The sequence below is a fragment of the Chaetura pelagica genome, unplaced genomic scaffold, assembly GCF_000747805.2.
Source record: "Chaetura pelagica isolate M959 unplaced genomic scaffold, ChaPel_1.0 scaffold106, whole genome shotgun sequence".
Classification (NCBI taxonomy): Eukaryota; Metazoa; Chordata; class Aves; order Apodiformes; family Apodidae; genus Chaetura; species Chaetura pelagica.
Genome location: NW_009954222.1, coordinates 3269077 through 3288605, shown reverse-complemented (window position 1 = coordinate 3288605; position 19529 = coordinate 3269077). Strand labels below are relative to the sequence as shown.

Here is a 19529-nt window from a genome sequence, read left to right as displayed (position 1 = left end):
TTCTTACAGGTTTTGAAATCAGCTCTGCTGTTGAACTACTGCTCTATTAATACTGTGCATGTGGATGTAGCCCTTGACAGTGAAGAATACTCCTCTACCTTTGGTTTTGTGAAGTATTCTGCTTCATGGGTCTGCTGTGCCTGTCTCTGTTAGGTTAAATGCTGCTGAAGTAGATGGACCTAATTATGGCCTTTCATTGGGGATTAATACAAAGCCATTATGCTGGTTTATGCAACCAGGTAGCTGAGCAATAGAAACACCTAAAACAAGTATGAGGCAATGTTGGAGGCTGAAACCATGCAATCAGCAGGCTTTCGTTATGAAAAGGCATGGGAAACACAAAAGCCAGCACTGCCTTCATATAGGAACTGTAGGCAAAACATAGGATGAGAGATTTACTGTGAAAGAACAGAAAGAGCTACCAACTCCAGCACTGGTCAGACCCCAAATCAGCCACGAGCTGAGCAAAACAGGGAGGCTCACAGCTCTGAATGCCCCACACTGCTACTGTTTCTCACTTCACCCTGAGTTCAGCAAAATTAGCTCTAGTAGCTCTTCTTTGCAGTGACAGCACAAGAAGGATTGCCCAATTCATTGGCAGCTTCCCCTCAGAGCAGAAACACTCCAAAGAAACTTGTATGTTTTTCTAATGGCTGGATCAAAACAGGGCAACGCAGCAGCAACGCTTCTGGGAGTTCTCTGTGTTCTCCAAAACATTGCTCTGACTCTTGCAGTTGTGCAGTCAGGTGAGATGCAGGCAGACTTTTGCTAATTAACCATTGATTTTGCTAATGCTACCCTATGTATTTGTTAAAAGGAGGGATTAGCTGATGTGTGGGAACAGCTAATTACAGGAGAAAAAATAATTAAAGAAAAATCAAAGTAAGGTTGTAAGTAAAGAAGCGAGAAACTAGAAGAAAGATGTAGGAGCTTACAAGATTGTTGATTTAGTTGGATGATTACAATCAGAAGAGTAGTGAAATTTAAACAGAATCTTTTGTTGGTTTTAAGATCTGCAATTGAAGATCAGTGTGTCCATTTTCTTCAGACTCAGAGGAATGGATGAGAAGACATGTAACCCAGATCTGAATGTGCACATCAACCTGAACTTTTAATTGGACCATATTTCCATCTTCCAAGGGAAAAAGGAGACATTGCTTGCAGGGGCACTGTATAGCACTGCTATGGGACCTTCCTGTCTTTCTAAGTCATGAAGGGAACTTTCAGAGGAGAAAACTCTTTTGGGCAACACCACAGATGAGCATGAATAGGTTTTACCCACTTTGAAACTAGGGGAGAATTTGTATACTTCTTCTGTGTGCCAATTAGAAACCTTTAATTTACCATCATGCTAATGTGGAAGGGCTACCGTGGTGCTTGGGAATATGGCTTAGTGCTGGTAGAGTAGGGTTAATGGTTGGATTTGATGATCGTAAAGGTCTTTTCCAACCTAAGTGATTCTATGATTCTGTGACTTTTGCAACCATTTTCAGGCTACTGTACACTCCCTTTAAAGTTCTGATGGCAGAAAGGCACCATAGAGTATGTATCCCTTCACACTCATTATTTTCATCAGGGCAGGATGCAGAAGTGCCAGGTACTTTCCAAAAAGACGATCCTTGCTATGAAGAGCAGACATTTTTAGCTTAAAATTGCTGTGACTTCCAGCTCCCAATGCAAAACCACAGAACTTTCATTGTAAGAGCTACAGAGAAGCACACACGCACGCGCACACATTAGGCACTTTGTTTTATTTTGCAAAAAAAAAAAAAAAAGTCTTTATATATAAACCATTTCATTCTCTCTCAAAACATTCTACAACTATACAGCTGTTTGCTCTGTCATTTGCATAGGAAATACCACAATACAAAAATAAGGTAGAGGGGAGGCAAAAGAAGCAAAACAGCAACCAATTTATGCATGTTTCCGGGTATAAACATTTGAAGCCTTACAAAATTATTTACATCGTTTGTCAACTATTTACATTAAGAGCAACATTTCTAACTATAACAAACAAAACTATAATTTATCAAGTATATGTAAAATTATCTTAAAAAAAAAGTCTATCATATACCACAAATAAATAAAGACAAACAACAGTTTTAACAAAGCTAGGTTTTCCTGCAAGACCCTTATTTGGTTTTTTGATTGTCTACTCTTGCCTTTGGTTGACAGCTTAATATTACGGCTTCTGAAGTCCAGACACTTACTAGGTTTGTTTGGTTTTCTCCTGTTGTCTGGCCAATTTCTATATAGTCTAACCTCATATTTGCCCCTTCAAGGCTCAACATGGTGGATCAAAGTCAGTTAGCATAAAAGGGCACCACTTCATTGACTTCAGTGGAGTTTCAACTACTTTTGTCAGCAGTACATTTTCCTCTGCGTGTGTCAATCTGAACAGTGGATTAACTAAACTGCACTGTAATTTTAAACAAAATTACTGTATCCTTTACCTTCTAGTAAATTACATGCAATATCCACATGAAACTAGATCATACTGGTGCTGAACCAGCTTAACATGTCTGTATATGAAAATTGCATCCTAAATCCTTCTTTTTAAAGTGATACTAAGTTTAGCTTATAGTAAGAGGTTTAACATCCTGTGTTCTTTGCAACTATCCCCGTTAGTTAAGCTTCCAACATTGACTTTACTGTTCATTCTACTCATTTTGCCCTTTTAAGCAATTTGAAAACAAAATTCTGCTTTGAATATTCAGTGCACGCCGTTTGAGTTGACAGGTACAAAACATCTGAATGCTTAGCTCATTTGTCTTAAGAAAAACAAAGCTAAGTTGGTACTGTTTTGAGAGGTATTTAAGTAACTTTTTTGAAAATGTGCCGTGTTATTAAATGTAAAACAACTGCTTTTTTCCAGAGGATTCTTAGAAAACGTTTGTATTAAACCTAAAAAGCTGATTTGCATATTTACAAAATCTTTGTCATAGCAAACATGCAACATACAGAACAAAATGTTTTGTTCTATGGCTGTTTGTAGATTTTTTATGTACTTTACCTCCACAGAATGACTTAACATTAAAAAAACCCCAACAAGTACTAAATATGTCCAGCAAAAACCTGACAGATTACGATTGATGGCTTTTCCACTGTGTTCATTCATCTGCAGCCTCTCATTAATTAATTTACTAAACATTGTCACAATAATGACAGTGCTTTGGTCAAAACATCGCAAGAGGAAAAAAACAATGTATAAAGCTGCAACCTGTCCAGACATAATACTTGTAAAGAGATGAAACTTGCTGACTAAAGCCATATACATCATGAGAGCAAACAAATGATCAAACACTCTGGTACTGCGATACAGTGTCTTCCCTTTTTCTGCATAAATATACAAAATATACATTTCCAGTTTCTTTTGAGATTTCTTTTAAATGGATAACCCATACTCAAAAATTTAACTCATCTCAGCTGTATGTCGAGAGTCAATAGGAAATTGCATAGATACAAAACAGCCTCAAGGACAAGTCCAGCTTTTAGTTCTGATGCCTCTTCATGTGGAGAGCCAGGTGATCGGAGCGGGAGAAGCTGCGGTTGCAGACAGCGCACTGGAAGGGCTTTGCCCCCGTGTGCTTCCTGTAGTGGCGCGTTAATTCATCTGAGCGAGCAAATCTCCAGTCGCAGCCTTCCCAAGTGCATTTGTATGGTTTCTCACCTGAAACACAGCACAGAGAAACGAGACTGTCAGCTGTCAATCTCTGGGAGAAAACTGATCTGATACCACACTGAATGGCACTGCTGTTCGATTTAAAGAAGAAATAAACAACAAAACATGACCTGACGTTTCCTATATATTCACACCTCTATTGAATAGGGCCCAGACTAACAACCCCTTGGTTTTTTCAGAGAGTTCTGCTCTTTAGTCCATGACTTAACACCTCAGTAAAATGTAAGAAACTGAAATATACAAATTTGAAATACCTGTAGTATGGAAATGCACAGAGGTAAAAAAACTGCAGGAGACTGAAACATGCTCCCTTATACTCATGTCAGTATGAAAAGGAGTAGGGGAAAAAAAAAAACATTTTCTCCTAAGAATCCAGCCTAGTTTATAACTTACGCTTGCACCTTTTAAAAATGGGTACACTAAGTTAGACAGAGATTTATTTAGGAGATCTGAAATGGGAAGGAAGATTTCTATAAAGATTCTTTGTAGTGTGCAGATCTGTTCAAGAGCTTCTGATTTGTGAAGAAAGGGGCACAGTGTGTTACAAACATAAGGGGAATAGTATTTTCTAAAATGTCTCGGGCAATAAAAACTTGTGGTATCCTGGTTTGGGCTCGCTATATATAGGAGAAAGCACATAAAAGATCAAAGCACCCATTTTCAGAACTGAATGTCTACAATCAGGTGCTTCAATAGCTATGTTTTGAAGGTGGAAAGTGCTTGCTGTCTCCAACAGTCTACCCTGACAAAGGGGGAGCACGGTGCCGCTGAAAACTTGCTCTGTTACAGCAGCTCTGAATACAACTTAGAAGTATCCAACTAGTCTTGAATATACCAGCCCCAGCACCCAAAATATTCTCATTCATCCATTTTTGAACTTTAAATGGGGTATTTTAAACATGACTATAATTTATAGATTTGTTTGTTGAAACAGGAGAAAGATGAAGCCACAAAGCCAAGATGACTTCTGTGTGAAACCAGAACTATAAGCATGTACATACACCTGCTTGGGAGCTGGTATGGACATGATGTCACCATACAGGCAAGCTTTGTATAAATAAAGAGGCTAAAATTATCTATTTATGGGCTACTGGTTGACGTTGGTTGACAAAAACATCTTTCAGTCAGGAGAGTTGATTGCTATCTGTATCCTTTATATTAACTCGACTCATTTGGCAAACAAAGAAAGAAAACTGAGTTTATCAAAGCACTCAGCAGTAGCTTCATCTGGAGCAGAATCAGACCAAGGCTGAGGTTTACAAAAAGTCCTTTCCGACACATCTTACAGATCCTGCTTTCCAGTTGTTTCAGATCTTTACCCTCACACTTTCAATCCTACAGAACTGTGGAATGCCTCCTACTTTTCCCTGTTTTACCATCACATGAGCATGCGGAAGAAGGACAGAAGCCAGCATCCTGCAATCAGACAGTTACACCAGTTACGCAGAGAACACAATTTAAGAAACTTAAAAACATTCCTTCAGAGACGCTAATTTATCATTCAGATGAAACTGTGAAACTGGTTTTGTCTGGAAGCTTCAACTGTTTCTTGTAATCAACTAGTAACTTTCCATCTACTATGAAAAGCAGAATCAGCCCTTTGCTCACGATGGGGACGTGATTTGATGTTGGCAGCACAGTCACAACCAGAACTAGACCTCTACAAGGAAAACTAATGGCCCAGCCAAACAACCACCTTTTTGCATAAACTGTGACTGGGGTTTACTGAAAGCACAGTGGAAACATATAATTCCTCAAGAAAAAAACCAAAACTTAAGAGCCTGGCATTACCTCTCATACAGTTCAAAATTATTTAGTCCATGGCAAAGCTGGGAAGGGACTTTTTACAGGGGTTTGTAGTAAGAGGACAAGGGTTAATAGATCAAAACTGGAAGAGGGGACATTTAGGTTAGATATAAGGAAGAAATTATTTAGTGTGAGGGTGGTGAGACACTGGAACAGGTTGCCCAAGGGAGGCTGTGGATGCCCCATCCCTGGAAGTGTTCAAGACCAGGTTGGATGGGGTCCTGAGTAACCTGGTTTAATGGGAGGTGTCCCTGCCCATACAGGGGAGCTGGAACTAGATTTTTTAGATTCTTTAAGGTCCCTTCCAACTCTAACCATTCTATGATTCTATGAATTCAGAACACAAAATATTACAAATTTCTATCATAGTTGAATTTACTTCGCCTGATGTGGATTGAAGACTGGCATGATCTACAACATAGGATCATGCAACATATAATATAGCTTTAACATACAGATTTCATTCAAACCTGGTGCATAAAGCTTTTCTAATATCTGAGAAGCCAGTTGAGGATAAAGACCAATGCCTGGTCTTCATGGCAGAATGACAGGAAAGGTCTCTGTTCAGCAAGGGATCATCTTTAATGTATATTAACTGGGTTATTAATGCAGTCAGTAAAAGACGGCACTGCTGATCCACAGGAACGACACCAGGAGATGTTCTGTGAACACTTTGTGTTAAAACACACACAAACAACATGGACATGACATAAACTCATTATTCCTGCATTTGAAGCACCTTAAGACAGTGTATTCCTTTCTTTTTCTCCTTTCTTTTCCCTCTTCCCCCATATTAGTTTCAACCTCTTCCTTAGAATTCTTCACTTAAAACTCTCATATTATACTTGGTGCTAAACTCGCAGTCTTGGGATCCTTCCACTCTAACTGCCCAGGGAGAGCATATATATGGTCAGGTCTCTGTTGCATACTCCGAACACTTGTAGAATTCTCCATTCTTCAGAATTACATAGGGAATGAAAAATGGTAAACATGCTGAGAAACAGCACTTGTTGAACAAAAGCCTAGGAGTATCCAGACCAAACCAGATAGGAATGGGGACCAGGAGATTAAAATCACAGTTTCCAAACTTGGCATGAGAAGGTACTGAAGAATGTGAAACTTCAGTGTGTGTCACACAACACAGTACCAGAAAAGCAGTCTCAAAGTTGTCCCATGTAGGTGGTACCTGACCCTGTTCGAGTGCAAACAAAACTGCTGCCCCTCATTAAAACTTTTCTAACCTGTGAGCAGCATCAGCAGGTGATATGAACAGGCATGTGAACAGCCAGCAGCTGGGGCAGCAGTGAACCCTGCACCTTGCTGGACGGCACAGCTTTCCAGGTCAACAGTGAATCCAATGCCCAGACCCCCATCAAACTGCAGCTCCCCAGAGACACTATCAGGAAATTTACCCCACTGTCTTGGTCACTTCAGCACCTGTCTCAGCCACAAATTCTCCCAGGCAATGGCATTGCTCAGGGGAAAAGCTAGGAAGTGTCATGAAGAACAGCACTGCTCCTCCTTGTTGGCCAAATTCTGCAGACCTGAGCTAAACCGAGCAACGCGCAGAGGATGAGCAGAGGGCAAGGAGCTGGTGCCTTACATAGATTTGTTTTAACAGTGTTACTTTTATGTACTGGAAATGAAAGCCAGAATGCTGCTTTTAACCCCTGCTTTGGCCAACTGAGAACTGGAAAATGTATTTTTAGAGCCAATGTTGAGGCCCAGATTATTTTGAATAAATCCTAGGGGTAAAACACTGAATATCTATGTTTGTAATGCTAGTTTCCGTTGGAAAGTTCTATTTAAAAACTGAATCAATTTCAAATGTTTTCCTTTTGGGCAAGAAAGAAGGGGGGCAAGAAAAAAAAGGTGGAGATTACTTTCACTCTTTTAAAGAAAGCAGAAGAGCAACTAGCTGGTAGAAATTTCTCAACATACACACATGCTTTTTGTCACTTAAGTTCCTGAGGCAAAGGAAAAAGAGCCTCACATTACATACTTTCTGAATTGATCCTGCTTTTTTGCTATGCTGCCTTTAAAGTACTGAGAAATCTGGGGTTGAAGATTTATTTTTTAAAAGCAGGTATACACAACAAGGGACACTGAACCCTTTATCCACTGTTTTAATTGGCTACATAGTAATGTAAGATTTGTTTACTTTAATGATTGTGCAAAATACAGTAGCTGTAAAGTTTCAGAAATATTTGGTTTTCCTCCAGCAATTTAGGGTTTCTATAAGGTGTTAAACCAAGAATGCCACTGGTCATCAAATACGAAGGCAGTATGGCTCGGTTACTGGAACATGATCACGGTATCAAACAGATATTTCACTGTAAAAGCAAGAAAACAGCTAACTCCTCCACTTCAGGGGAGCTTCCACGGGATTTGTTAGAATGTCAACACTGTTCAACTAAAACACCATGGAGGAAGCTGGTACCGATTTCCAGCCAAATAGCACACTCCAATCCTTTCTTCCCAAGCCAGAAATATTATACACGGCACTTCTGGGAAACAGAACTGCTTTCCTTTAAATTATACTTCAACAGGATTGGGATTTCATAAGTTTAATTGGGTTTCTGCATAACCTCCTTCCAGTATCACTGATTTAAAATATTTTGCTAGGCTTATACATCACAAAATATATTTATAAGTTCTTGAGCTGTGAATATGTATCCATTCTCCAGTTTAAAAAAATACACTTGTGGAGCATGAGAAACAGACTTGTATTTGAGCACAGAAATTTAAAGCCGTAATGTTTAGTTTGGAAGCTGTTTTACAGAAAGCACCTAGCAAAAGATAAGGGAGTTTAACCTGAAATGAGACTATTTTGCCTGCAATGTATCTGTCTGTTAAAAATAATTATTTATAATGCTGTGAGATTGCAACGACATCAAAGAATGCCTGGATATCCACATATAGCATGCAAACCTAACCAGCCACTTCAACAGGTAAACTACTCCAAGGCAGATCCCAAGGTTCAGGATCCTTGCCGATACCACAAGAGAATGGTCTGGCCCAGTGAGGCACACCACGCTGGCTTTTCTCCCTTTAATTTATCTTCTTGGGGTTTAGTTGTTTCAAAATACACTGATTGCTTTCCTAACATGAATTCTAGCCATTGGCAGCAACCATAGTGGCCATGCTCATTTGAGTAAGAGCCACTAGTGGAAGGGGGTGGCACTCAGTTTTATCTTCAAGACATAGTCTCTCTTTGAGGAAATGTTTGTTTTAAATTCTGTTTGGGAAAAACCTTAATTAGTTATGAATGTCCCCATTAACAAGAAAATGTTAGTCAAGTCACCACGGAGTTGTGTGACTTAATTTCTGCAATTCATTGCTAGGATGGCTTTCTCTAAATTTAAAAACTTTAAACTTTTTTAAAAAGTTCTTTAAACTGTGAACAGCAAGTGCCAGAGTTTCAAACTTAAAGTTAGGTAACTCAGTTGGCATGCAGAAATCCAAATACAGGTATCACACCAGCCAACACCTGCAACTTCTCTTATTTACTATCAAAAATTTCTGTCAGAGTGCTGAGTTTGCAGCTTCCTTGTGGAAAAAAAAAGCAGCACATTTTTCAAAGACTGCATAAAAGACGGCGCTTAATAAAAGTAAAAAGTTTTCTGCTGCATCTGTTTTCAAATTTTTCACATCTTAACATCAGTTGTCTTGGTTTCCTGACATGCTGTCATCTCAAATTTTAGAAAAAATAAGAGCAAATTAAATGTTTTCCCTCAGTTGTAGCCTGCCTGAAATGGCTTTCCTGTGGTTCATAGCATCACAGTTTTAAATGTTGGTCTCTTCCAGACTGACTGGAACTAAAAGTACTTGCTTGGGTATATTTCTGCACTCATTCAAGTTTTTTGGTCCCAGTGTGTACAGAAAATTAGACTTCTGCCATGGACTAAGTGCCGCAGCCATTGGTAAAGGCAGCTTGTTGGTTGGGGTTTTGCTCTTTAAGATGGGGGTTTTTTTAGAGGAAGAGCAGAAAGCTGAAATTTCTAAATTAAAAAAAAGCAAACCAAAACAAAACCCAATCCTCAGTTGTTTCAAAGCTCTTTAGCACACTGAAATTCTTGGTTGTCCAAGATGGAGATGAATCAGAACGCTAATGGCACACAAGGCTCGTCCAACTTATTTTGCGAGTGACAAAATAAATTTAGGCCTTGAAACATCCAGCCCACCGGTGATACAAACGCAAAACATATGTTGCACTTTTTAAAATGTGATAAAGCCTCAGACTAGCATAGCAACAGCTAGAGGGTGAGCATTATGCTACTTCATAGTGAAACAGCATTTTAAGGAATCCTGTCACAGAGAGCTGTTTGCACTTTCCATGTCCGATCACCGGTAAGTCAAGCAGTATTTGATCTGTTTCTAACAAAAGCACAAACAGGAAAAAAGAGAACAGACTAGTAAGTAACCAGGACAGTCAAAAGAGTTGTGCACCATTCACTTTCTCACTACAGAGGTGCAGAAGGCATTATCTTCTCAGAGCTCCCACCAGCGCTTCAAGCACTCTTGTTTGGCTAAGTGTTGTCTTACGCAGTTCAAGGATTACTGGGGAATCTCGACTGGCCTGGGCAATGGTTTATTTTCTTTCTGGCATAACATTCTGTCTTAACAGAGGTGGTCTCTCTTCAAGGAGATATGCAAACAACGAGGAAAGGAATTTTTTTTTTAAGTAGGTTTATAAGAAATCCATGCCATCTGGGGTGCATGGCTGTGTCTACAAGTCCTGTTCTGAAGAACACATTTCTTCATCTACGCCTCTGGTGCAAGAACAGCTCTTTAGCTCTCACACCAGTAACACTGGCTCTTGTACAGTCAGATAAGAGGTGCTCTTAAAATGGAATTTATTAAACATGTACTGTAGACTTCCAGATTTCCATCTACTGTATGCACACACATTAAAAAAAAAATATTGAAAGCAATACACTAAAGCTATTTTAACTCAAAGCAAAGCACTGTACACTTGCCAAAATCAAAGGTTTTAATATGTCCTTAATCAGAGTTGTTAGAGATCACTGAATATAAATAATGCAGCCTGACAGGACAGGAATGCTGCTACCAAGATACTCAGACTAAACTAGGACATTACTTAAATGTTTCTAATCTTTCACCAATGGGAGGTGCAGGTCATCTAACAAACAACAAACAACACACCACCCTGGAACCAGGAGTCAATCGTCCCAGTCAAGCTCACAAATTAATTACAATAAGGAATGTCTAATCAAATAATGGAAAGTTTTAATCATCAGCAATTGCTGTGAATCTTGGTACTATATTAGCCTATGTAGGGCGGTCTCAAAATGAACTATATTTAAAGCCAGTCTCTTAGGTCAAGAGTTTCCTTATCAGGAATCAAATATCCTGGAACTGAAGTTTAATCCTCTCAGGGAGCAATTGACAGAAACAACAGTTTTTCATGCTTAGAGGGACTTTCTAGGCTTTTAATCAAAAAGAAAATATTAGGCTTTTCTTTTCAGTATCTAAAATCTAACAGGAGTACCCCTCACCTGACACCCTGGAATTTCGTTCCTGCTTCATAAAAACTGCGTGCTGGACGTGGATGTGAATGACCAGTAATAGTTAATTAAAATGTAGGTTCATGTTGCTAAGATATCTTTTGAGACACATTTGAATATGTTTCATTTAGGTTATGACTACAGATGAAGAACTGGATCAATTAATCTCAAGGTCTGTGATGATTCACAAAGTGAAAAAAAAAAAAAAAGGCATTCTTTTCCCTTAAACTGTGGCTCACAAAGGAAAATGTACTTCCATTTCTCACACAAGCAACTAATGGATTTAGCAGAATTCATAAATAAAAGATATCAGCATATTCTCCAGCAGCATCTAGCAACATTGCACTTTAATGCACTTTGTCAACAGTTTTATTTAACTCTCCTCCATTTTTCCTTATTTTCTCTTCCAATGATTGCATTTACTGACACCTCCTTAAAGTATAACCTGTGCAACTGACTCATCTAGCAGATTAAATAAGCAAAATTTGCACAGAAATATTACTTAATAGCTATTTTCATGATGCAAAAGTTTCTCCAGGATGAGGTTTGCTATACGTAGAACACTGCAACCGTGAGAAAGGCAGAGCCTTTCAGGGCCTCCATTCCCCATTTGTAGACCATGAGTGAAACCCCTCACCTAGAGTCTCAGGGTGAATTGAGTTAACAGATGTTTTCACAGGGTGCTTTTTTTCCAGCGGGAGTCCAACTACCACTCTCCTTCCCTTCTGAACAATGAGCATCCTAAATTCCCAGGCAATTCTACATGGTACGACCACATACAGATACAGTAAACTCAGAGCCCAAAGTTATGTGGATTGCTGAGGTCTATCATGCACAACTGGTTCTAACTCTGATATACCATCAGACCCTAATTCTGGATCTATTGAGGCAGAGATTTAAAATAAAATAAAATGTTTAACACCTTGAGAAACAACACAAGTCAGCAGCTGTCCCATGCCTACATAAACATTTGAAATAACTAGGGACAGTGGAAGTATTTTGAGTGCATCTCATTTAGAGAAATGCCATTTCTCTTGAGTTATCTCGGCTTCCACTTCCCATCACCAAATACAAACTAGATCTATAGATAGAGATGAAATAGTTTTGCAGTTAATGCTAGAAACTATTAATGGCAAGCCCACCATGTGACCAGAGAACATGCCTGTACAAAGACTCTGTATACAGAAAACCAACATGCAGCTGGAAAATGTCCTCAATGTGCATGTCTTGATGTGTTCAAAACAATGAGATTTCTTCTCTTAAAACCATACACAAGTCTGAAGTGTGCAGCTGTTCACAGAAATAATTTTTAAAACCTCCACCCTTGAGCCAGCAGATCTTCTGCAGTGTTGGTAGGGTATTCTAGGTGCCTGTGTATCAGAAGGCTCAACTTCCACAGTCCAAATTTTTAACATAAAAAGAAATCTAACAGGATAAGTTATAGGACTGCTGTTTCTAAAGGATCACTTGTGATATATGTATGTACTTGGATGCCAGAGAAAGAACCAAAGGAAGTTTACCTACAGCCCAAAAGTTAACCGATTTTCACTGACATCTGGCACATTTTTCAAGTTGGACACACAGGTGTTATGCTAGAGCTTTAAGGTGGTTTTACTGTTGGACAGTCCACAGTAAATGTATAACCCACCCCCCCCACGTCATATACTGTAGTTGCACAATGCCAGTTATGAAATGAAACTTGTTCCATGACTAACAGGTACATTTATTGTAAAAGACAATCCCTGTTTCAAAAGGTCAAAAAATTCAATCTGTTTTGAGAGATGTTCCAACAGCTACTTTAGCATACTGAACACCATGTTATTTGTTTCAGGAATAATGAACATCAAGTTAAGATACTATACTGAAGTGCTTTAAGGCATTAAAATGTACCCGACATCTGCTCCAGAACCGCATGTAGACAAATAAAAAACGTCCTGTTACTTTTGCAGAATTCTCATCTTTGTTCATGTTCAATTGTAGGGCTATCAGTTTTCCAACAACTAAAATTTACTTTGCAGTTCACAAATGCTGACACATTACGTAGAGAAATAAAAATGGGCACTTGGTTCAGCAACTGCCACAAATACATTAGCCTTGCTTTATCTTTTTACAGTAATTCTGGTTTCCTAATCAACAGCAAAAGTCCAGTGTAACTACATTATTTCAGAAAAACTATGCCAGCTTATACCACCTGACTTTGTATAAGGTAAACACCTTGGGAACACCTAAGCAGAAAAATGTAAGACATTTCCCTCTTGTCCATTTCCTATAGTTTTATTTAAATGTAATTTATAAATTCTGACAGTGTGTTCATATCTGAATTGGGAAAAAGCCTACATTCCACCTATCAAAAAACAACATTTCCCTTAGTCGTTCGTGGTTTTTTCTCAGAAAATGTCTACTAAACCCAGTAAAGCTCTTCAAAAGAGAAAGGCTGCTAAATAAATACCGTGAAAGGGCTGAGATTTTCCAATACAAAAGGAAAACCATAAGGTCTGTCTTGACTTCTAATGGCAGACAAACTTTGCTGCAGGCTTTCATTTTAAGATGACAGATTGCTGAGAAGGGCGGGGACTGGTTTGGGATGAGAGAGAGACTGCAGCCAATTTAGAAGGTATTGTTAAGAAACTAAGAATAAGGAGAAAACAACTTCAGTGGTCCGTGATTACTAAAGAACGGGTTTAGCCAGATAAACAGGTCTGCTATCCCTGAAGGGATTTGAAAGAATATCACACACAACTTTATTAAAAAGGATTACGTGACACTTGCTTTAGACTTTGAAGGTAAAAGCTTTGCAAGAGCACTTTTTATAAACTAAAAAGAAATTAAAAAAAAAAATCAAAGCTCAATAGCTCTGTATGAATTCATAGTTCTGGGGGATGGGGTGCAAAGAGGCACACACCCAAATTTAGCCCTCAGCACCAAGCCCTTTTCTTTGGAGATCAATAGTGAGATTTTCCTGCACTCATGGAGAAGCTGTGCAACTTCACAGGTTTCCCCAAGTTTGCGCCTGTTTACCTTATCATTCAGTAAATCGCTTTACGGTACTGGCTAATAGACATTTCAACTGTATGTTGAAGCAGAGACCAGAATTGGTGTTGGAAATCTTCAAGTATTAAGTGAATATTCAAGAGAGTTGAACTAATCCAGACTCTGAAGTAGTGCAGGTAACAGGATAGGAACTCACATTCTTGCATGTAAAGCACACTTTGGACAGTTTATCCCTTCATTCACCTCCCTAGAAGACCCTTTGTATTACAGACCTGCTTAAGTTCACTAGATTTTTATCTAAAACAACATTCCTCTTTCCATGAATACATCAGCTCCTTTGACCTTTGCACATTTATCCACATTACTAAGGTCAAATATCTATTAGGCAAAAAAGTGAAGGCAACAATAAAAATTAGTGACCCTCAGCACTATATGTATTAGCAATGTGGTATGTATTTCTGTGCATGTAAGCATTAACTTTATAAACTCTAAAGTCATTATTACTGAAGGTACAAGAAAGATATCAATTGATTTTTAAAAACGAAAAATGTATGTTTAAAATTATTACTGTGTCATGTTAATTTTTAGACTAAAGCTTTGCTTTTATCTCTCTTCCTAGTTATTGTAAAATAGCAAGCGAGATATTTAAAACTGGTATTTACTTGCTGGCTAAAGTGCGTAAGTGGAAATCACTCTTAAACTTACAGATGATTTATTAAAGAGCAATGGGATTATACTCTGACATTATTTATGTCTATAGGCTTTTGAGAATACTTATTTTTTACCGAGTTTACTGGTAATGAGTGATTATATGTATAAAAAATACCTTTGTTTTTGTAAAATAAGCAGTGTTCTTGTTTAGCCTATTACTAATGTAAAGTAATAACCTCTGTACAGTTGCTTTAAATTTTTTACTGAGACTGTAACACAGATAACTCTTTCATTTATCAAAACAAAATTTCCATAGTAACATTTAGCCTGGAGATACTCAATTTCTTTACGATAATCCAACGATCCATTCAAAATAGCTGGTGAATAGAAGGCCTTGTTTCCATAGAGACAGTGAAACATTTTGTTATATCACAGCTCATGCTAAGTTTTGTTTTGACTTTTGTTTTAAACTTAGGTGAAAAAACATTACTTGAAGGGCACAGCCGTAGCACTGACAGCCTGCTTCAGTAAGCGAGTCGCTTGAACTGTGACTCGTGCTTTGCTCTCATTCAAGATCCACACATAAAAGGGCTGGGATTCATACTCAGCTTTGAAAACAGGAGTTGCAGCCCACTCATTTGATTTCTTTACAAAATCAGTCATGTGCTTTCCACTGATTTAGCATAAGCAGTTCTGCACTAAGATCCCAGCTGTCCTAAATAGTTTCAGGCGTGCTGTTGGTGAGCTGTGTTTTTCTCTCTGTTTCCCTCTCTCCTCCTTCCCCCTGTCTCAGCAGGTGAACACTTAGGAAGAGCATCGAGGGCAGTTCCTTCCCCCAGCTGCCATCCTCTGCACACAAGGCTCCTGTGCCCACTCACAGGCAACTGTCCTGTCCCCAGCTCTGCTCCAAGCAGGCCCATGAACAGGGACTGCCTCTGTAGCTGCAGGCAGAATTTGATCAAGGGACAAATGCAACACACCGACACCTTTCGTTTCCTCCATTTTTATGTCTGTCACCAACAAAAAATTGAAATAGTGTTTTTTTAAAAAAAATAAATCTATAGAACCACCTGTCTTAAAAAAAAAAAAAAAAAGTAAATGCACACTTAAGGCTACGGACGAAGCAAATGGAGGTATGTTGGGAGTTTTCATGATGCTTGTCAAAAATTCTAAGATTAAATAATTCTAACAGGTCAAAGAAAAAGCCCAAACCAGTAAATCCTATTTATTTAGATACATTCTGAAAACTATGTTTACTACACTTAATTAATTATTCAATGGGGAAAAAAAAAAAGTTGTTTGTTGTTTTTTTTAACATCTTACAGCATTTTAGATTGAAAATTTCCAGCCTTTTTATTCTAAGCTATTTTGTGTTCTGTATTGTAAAAGATTTTAAAAACTGCATTAAGAATAAAAGCAATTTTTCTTTTCATTGACCAAACTTTAGGTTTTTTTAACTGAAGTGCCAGCCCGAACCCACACTGCTCTACAGAAAATAGGGACAAAATGGCAGCTCAGGCACGCTTGCTTTCTCAGAAAATGTGTAAGCCATGAATGACCAAGAGAAAGAGAGAGTGAGTACATACCCGTGTGAGTTCTCAGGTGTGCTTTTAAGTGAGAAGACTTTGTATAAACTTTTGTGCAGCCTAAAACAAAACAAAACAAAAAGGCAGAGAGGCATTTCAGTAAGGAGAACAGGAACACTCCACGTCACATTTAAACTTTCTCATTTACTGCTAAAGTACCATCTGGAAACAGTCAGGTTTACTACCTTCTGGCACCATCACAATTTAGAAGTAAAATTTGGTATAGAAAGCTTCTAGGGATATGTTGCTTTACATACAAAAGAGAAAAAAACGTGTTTCCGGTAGACTTACTGCCCCGTAATGTACTACAGTTGTCTCGCTGCTACGATCTACGCACTGTGACACCTGCTACGTGAATTAGAAACTCAAGAGGTGGACTTGGCTTTTTAAAAATTTCCTAGAGAATTTGCTCAAGCCAGGCTCAGTGTCGTTGTTACCCCGGGCTTCACATAATTTTTCCATTGAGCATTTATCACGCTGCACACAGGAGGTAAAGGGGAGATAAACCAGAAGCCGCAGCTCTGGTGGGTATGACCATCTTGTATCTGGGATCATGTCCTACATGGAGGCACGGCTTAAGAGTCAAGTTCCTCTTCCCATTCTGTGTAGGAGGACAGGCTAAAAGGGAATCCATCTGTGCCCAGTTTTCAGAGGTACCTTTAACGTATTTATGCAGGCAGCTGAATTCCCTGTTCGTGACAGGGGAGATACAGGGCCTTGGCTACCAGGAGGACTCAAACCGAGCTGAACTGCGTTGGAACAAACTGAGCCTCTTCCACTGTTCATGATGGAGCAAAGTGGAGCAGAGGCTGCATGGTCACACTGACTTACATTAGAAAAGTCACAACTATCTTTTTTCCTATGGGGTACAAGTTTCGTAACACGATAAAATGAGCTCAGGCATTTAAGAGGTTAACAAATTACATGAATAAAAGCGTTTAAGCTATTTAAAGAATATGTAACTGTGCCACACAAAATAAGACAACAAAGAAGATAAATTCTTCTTTAACAAGAAATTATTTGCTTCTCCCTAGATGTAGACTACAGCTAAAGAAAACCATTTACACCTCATCTGCAATTGTTCATGCTTAGATTATTGCAAGAGCTGGGATTTTCTAGCACAGATTTCTTACCGGGATAGTCACAGTAGTGGATACGTCTTTTCTCCAAGTCTGGGTTACTTCTCCTGTTGTATCTGACTGGTTGAATATTCTGGGGGGTTATGGGCAGAGTCGCTGGTAAATTTGGGTTGTGAATTGCTAGCTTGGAAGCTATAGTTGCAGCATATGATGGAGGAGGGGTTAAATTCTGTAGCATCTCTGCTTGTCTGTCTGGACTCCCAGGCTCTGAGCTTGGGGGCGAAGGAGGGAAGTAAGTGGCCTGCTGCTGCTGCAGGAACTGGTTTGGCATGGTGTAGGTGCATGGGGGGATGGCCTGGAACTGTTTCATCGCAGTCTGTGGAACAGCCGAGGAGAGCGTGTTAAGGCCCGCCATGGCTGATGGCATGGAGACATTGCTAAGGGAGTCCATCACGGCTGCCTGAGTAGTTGTGTTGGGCATATCTAAATCCGGTGAGCTCAAGAGCTGATATAACTGGCCTTGCTGGGGTGTGACAGAAAGGTGGACATCTGGAGTTGGAAGCTCCTGCTTGATGAAAATGTTGTTCACATCGGGAGTTTGGTGGGAGCTGAAGATGCTGGTAAACTCAGGGAGGGCCTGAGTTGGGGCGGGGGCAGTAGTTTCGCTCTGGTGACTGAAGATGGTGACCGGCTCTGTCTTGATGTGGGTTACACAGGGTCGCTGAGATTTGTACAGGCCAGTTCTCAGGTGGCTAATGTCAGGGAGGAAAACGTTCATATTGATGCTGTAAGGCAACCCTTCGCTGTCAGTGAAAAACTGGTCTACGACCGAGGCACTGTCTCTTCTGTATTTCTTATGTTCGGGGATGACGGGAACGGGCGGGAGCTGAGGTGTCAGGTATTTCTCCATTTCACATCTTGTCTACAAAAACAAAACATACCATAATACACACGATTTGTAACCAACTAAGAAAGATGACAGCATGCAAGTCGCGTGACGCTTTGCAGATAAAAGGCAATACTGTTTAGCCAGCCACAAGCTACCTTACAGAGGAAGTTATAAACATTTGCCCTAATAAAAACCTGTCTTTTATAATCAGTGCACTAATCAACATCATCAAGGACAAGGAGATAGAGTCATGACACAAGCTGTTCACACAGAGCAAACATCAAGATCGAGCTGATGTTTCAGCGTATGACCAATTTTTCATCTTTTATGCCTACAAGTCAGCGCAAGGAGCTGAAGTGACAGGCAGTTGTGCCTAATCTGCAAATCTCCTGCTCTGGAATTCACTGCTCAAGCAGGGCGACTGCCTATCTGTTTCACCCGCTTCTCTTTGAAATGCTAACTTTAAAAGCCACATCCTCAGCCGACCATTTGAATGCTAATACTTCAAATAATGTTTATATATACACAAATTCTGTATTTCTAGGATTTTTCACCCTTACAAGAAAGGCACAAAGCGTTAAATAACGCCAAACAAAAAGCAGACGGGTGGACTGCACCAGCGTTCTCTTTGTGTAAAGTGTCTCTGGGACTACACTAATCTATGCAGTGTATAATTGGCTAATAGCGTGATAAACATGTCCCTCTCCATGCCTCGGTCCTCGGAGAGCTCTTTAATTACTGGGAAATCATTCTCTCAGCGTAGTGGTGCGAGGGAATCCGTGGGTGGCTGGAGCCCGATACATGACTGGTACAGTCATCGGCAAAACATTTATCACGCACTCTCCAGTGGGCAAATGCTACATTCCCCCCTGCCCTGTCAAGACTGCCCTCATACCAGACCCGTTTAGCACTCCGCAGGAGAAAGCAGCTGACAAGCAGCAACTCTGCCCCGAAAGTGGATTTTTAGGACCTTTCTTCAAAGCCCCCCAGTAAACACCACAAACAAACAGAGCCGCCTTCCCGTCCCTTTGATCTGGATCTGCCCCGACATGCCAGGCTACTTTTTCCAGCTCTTGTTTACGAGCCGAGGGCAGCCCGCTTTGAAGACGACGAGTTATTTATTCCTTGGGGAAGACACCGTCGAAACGCAGCCCTCGACGGACCGCTGCCCTGTACCGGGGGCTGCTCGGGACCCCACGTCCCACCACCGGCCCCGGGGGCAGCCCCGGAGCACAGGGAGGACGGAGCCTCACGGGGCGCCCAGCGCGGCCCCCCGGGCACCGGCAGCCGCCGCCCCGCCGAGCGCCGTCCGGGGGC

At 40.0% G+C, this 19529-nt stretch overlaps 1 protein-coding gene across 1 annotated transcript; it reads right to left on the bottom strand.

Moving 5' to 3' along the window:
- Positions 1-2871: 2871 nt before the first annotated feature.
- KLF5 (Kruppel-like factor 5 (intestinal)) lies at positions 2872-18239 on the bottom strand. The gene is made up of 3 exons (XM_010003491.1): positions 17378-18239; positions 16245-16304; positions 2872-3670 (listed from the first exon to the last, which is right to left on the bottom strand). Exons 1-3 carry the CDS (start codon positions 18231-18233, stop codon positions 3492-3494), a joined length of 1095 nt encoding a protein of 364 aa, XP_010001793.1. The 5' UTR covers positions 18234-18239; the 3' UTR covers positions 2872-3491.
- Between the last annotated feature and the right edge of the window lie 1290 nt (positions 18240-19529).

Bases quoted from the DNA above. Each gene is read 5' to 3' on its own strand.
- KLF5 (XM_010003491.1), bottom strand. From the start codon at position 18,233: ATGGAGAAATACCTGACACCTCAGCTCCCGCCCGTTCCCGTCATCCCC. The intron at 16,305-17,377 runs GTAAGAAATCTG...GTTTTGTTTTAG, and splicing joins CCACTACTGTGACTATCCCG to GCTGCACAAAAGTTTATACA. The intron at 3,671-16,244 runs GTATGTACTCAC...GCTGTGTTTCAG, and splicing joins ACACCTGAGAACTCACACGG to GTGAGAAACCATACAAATGC.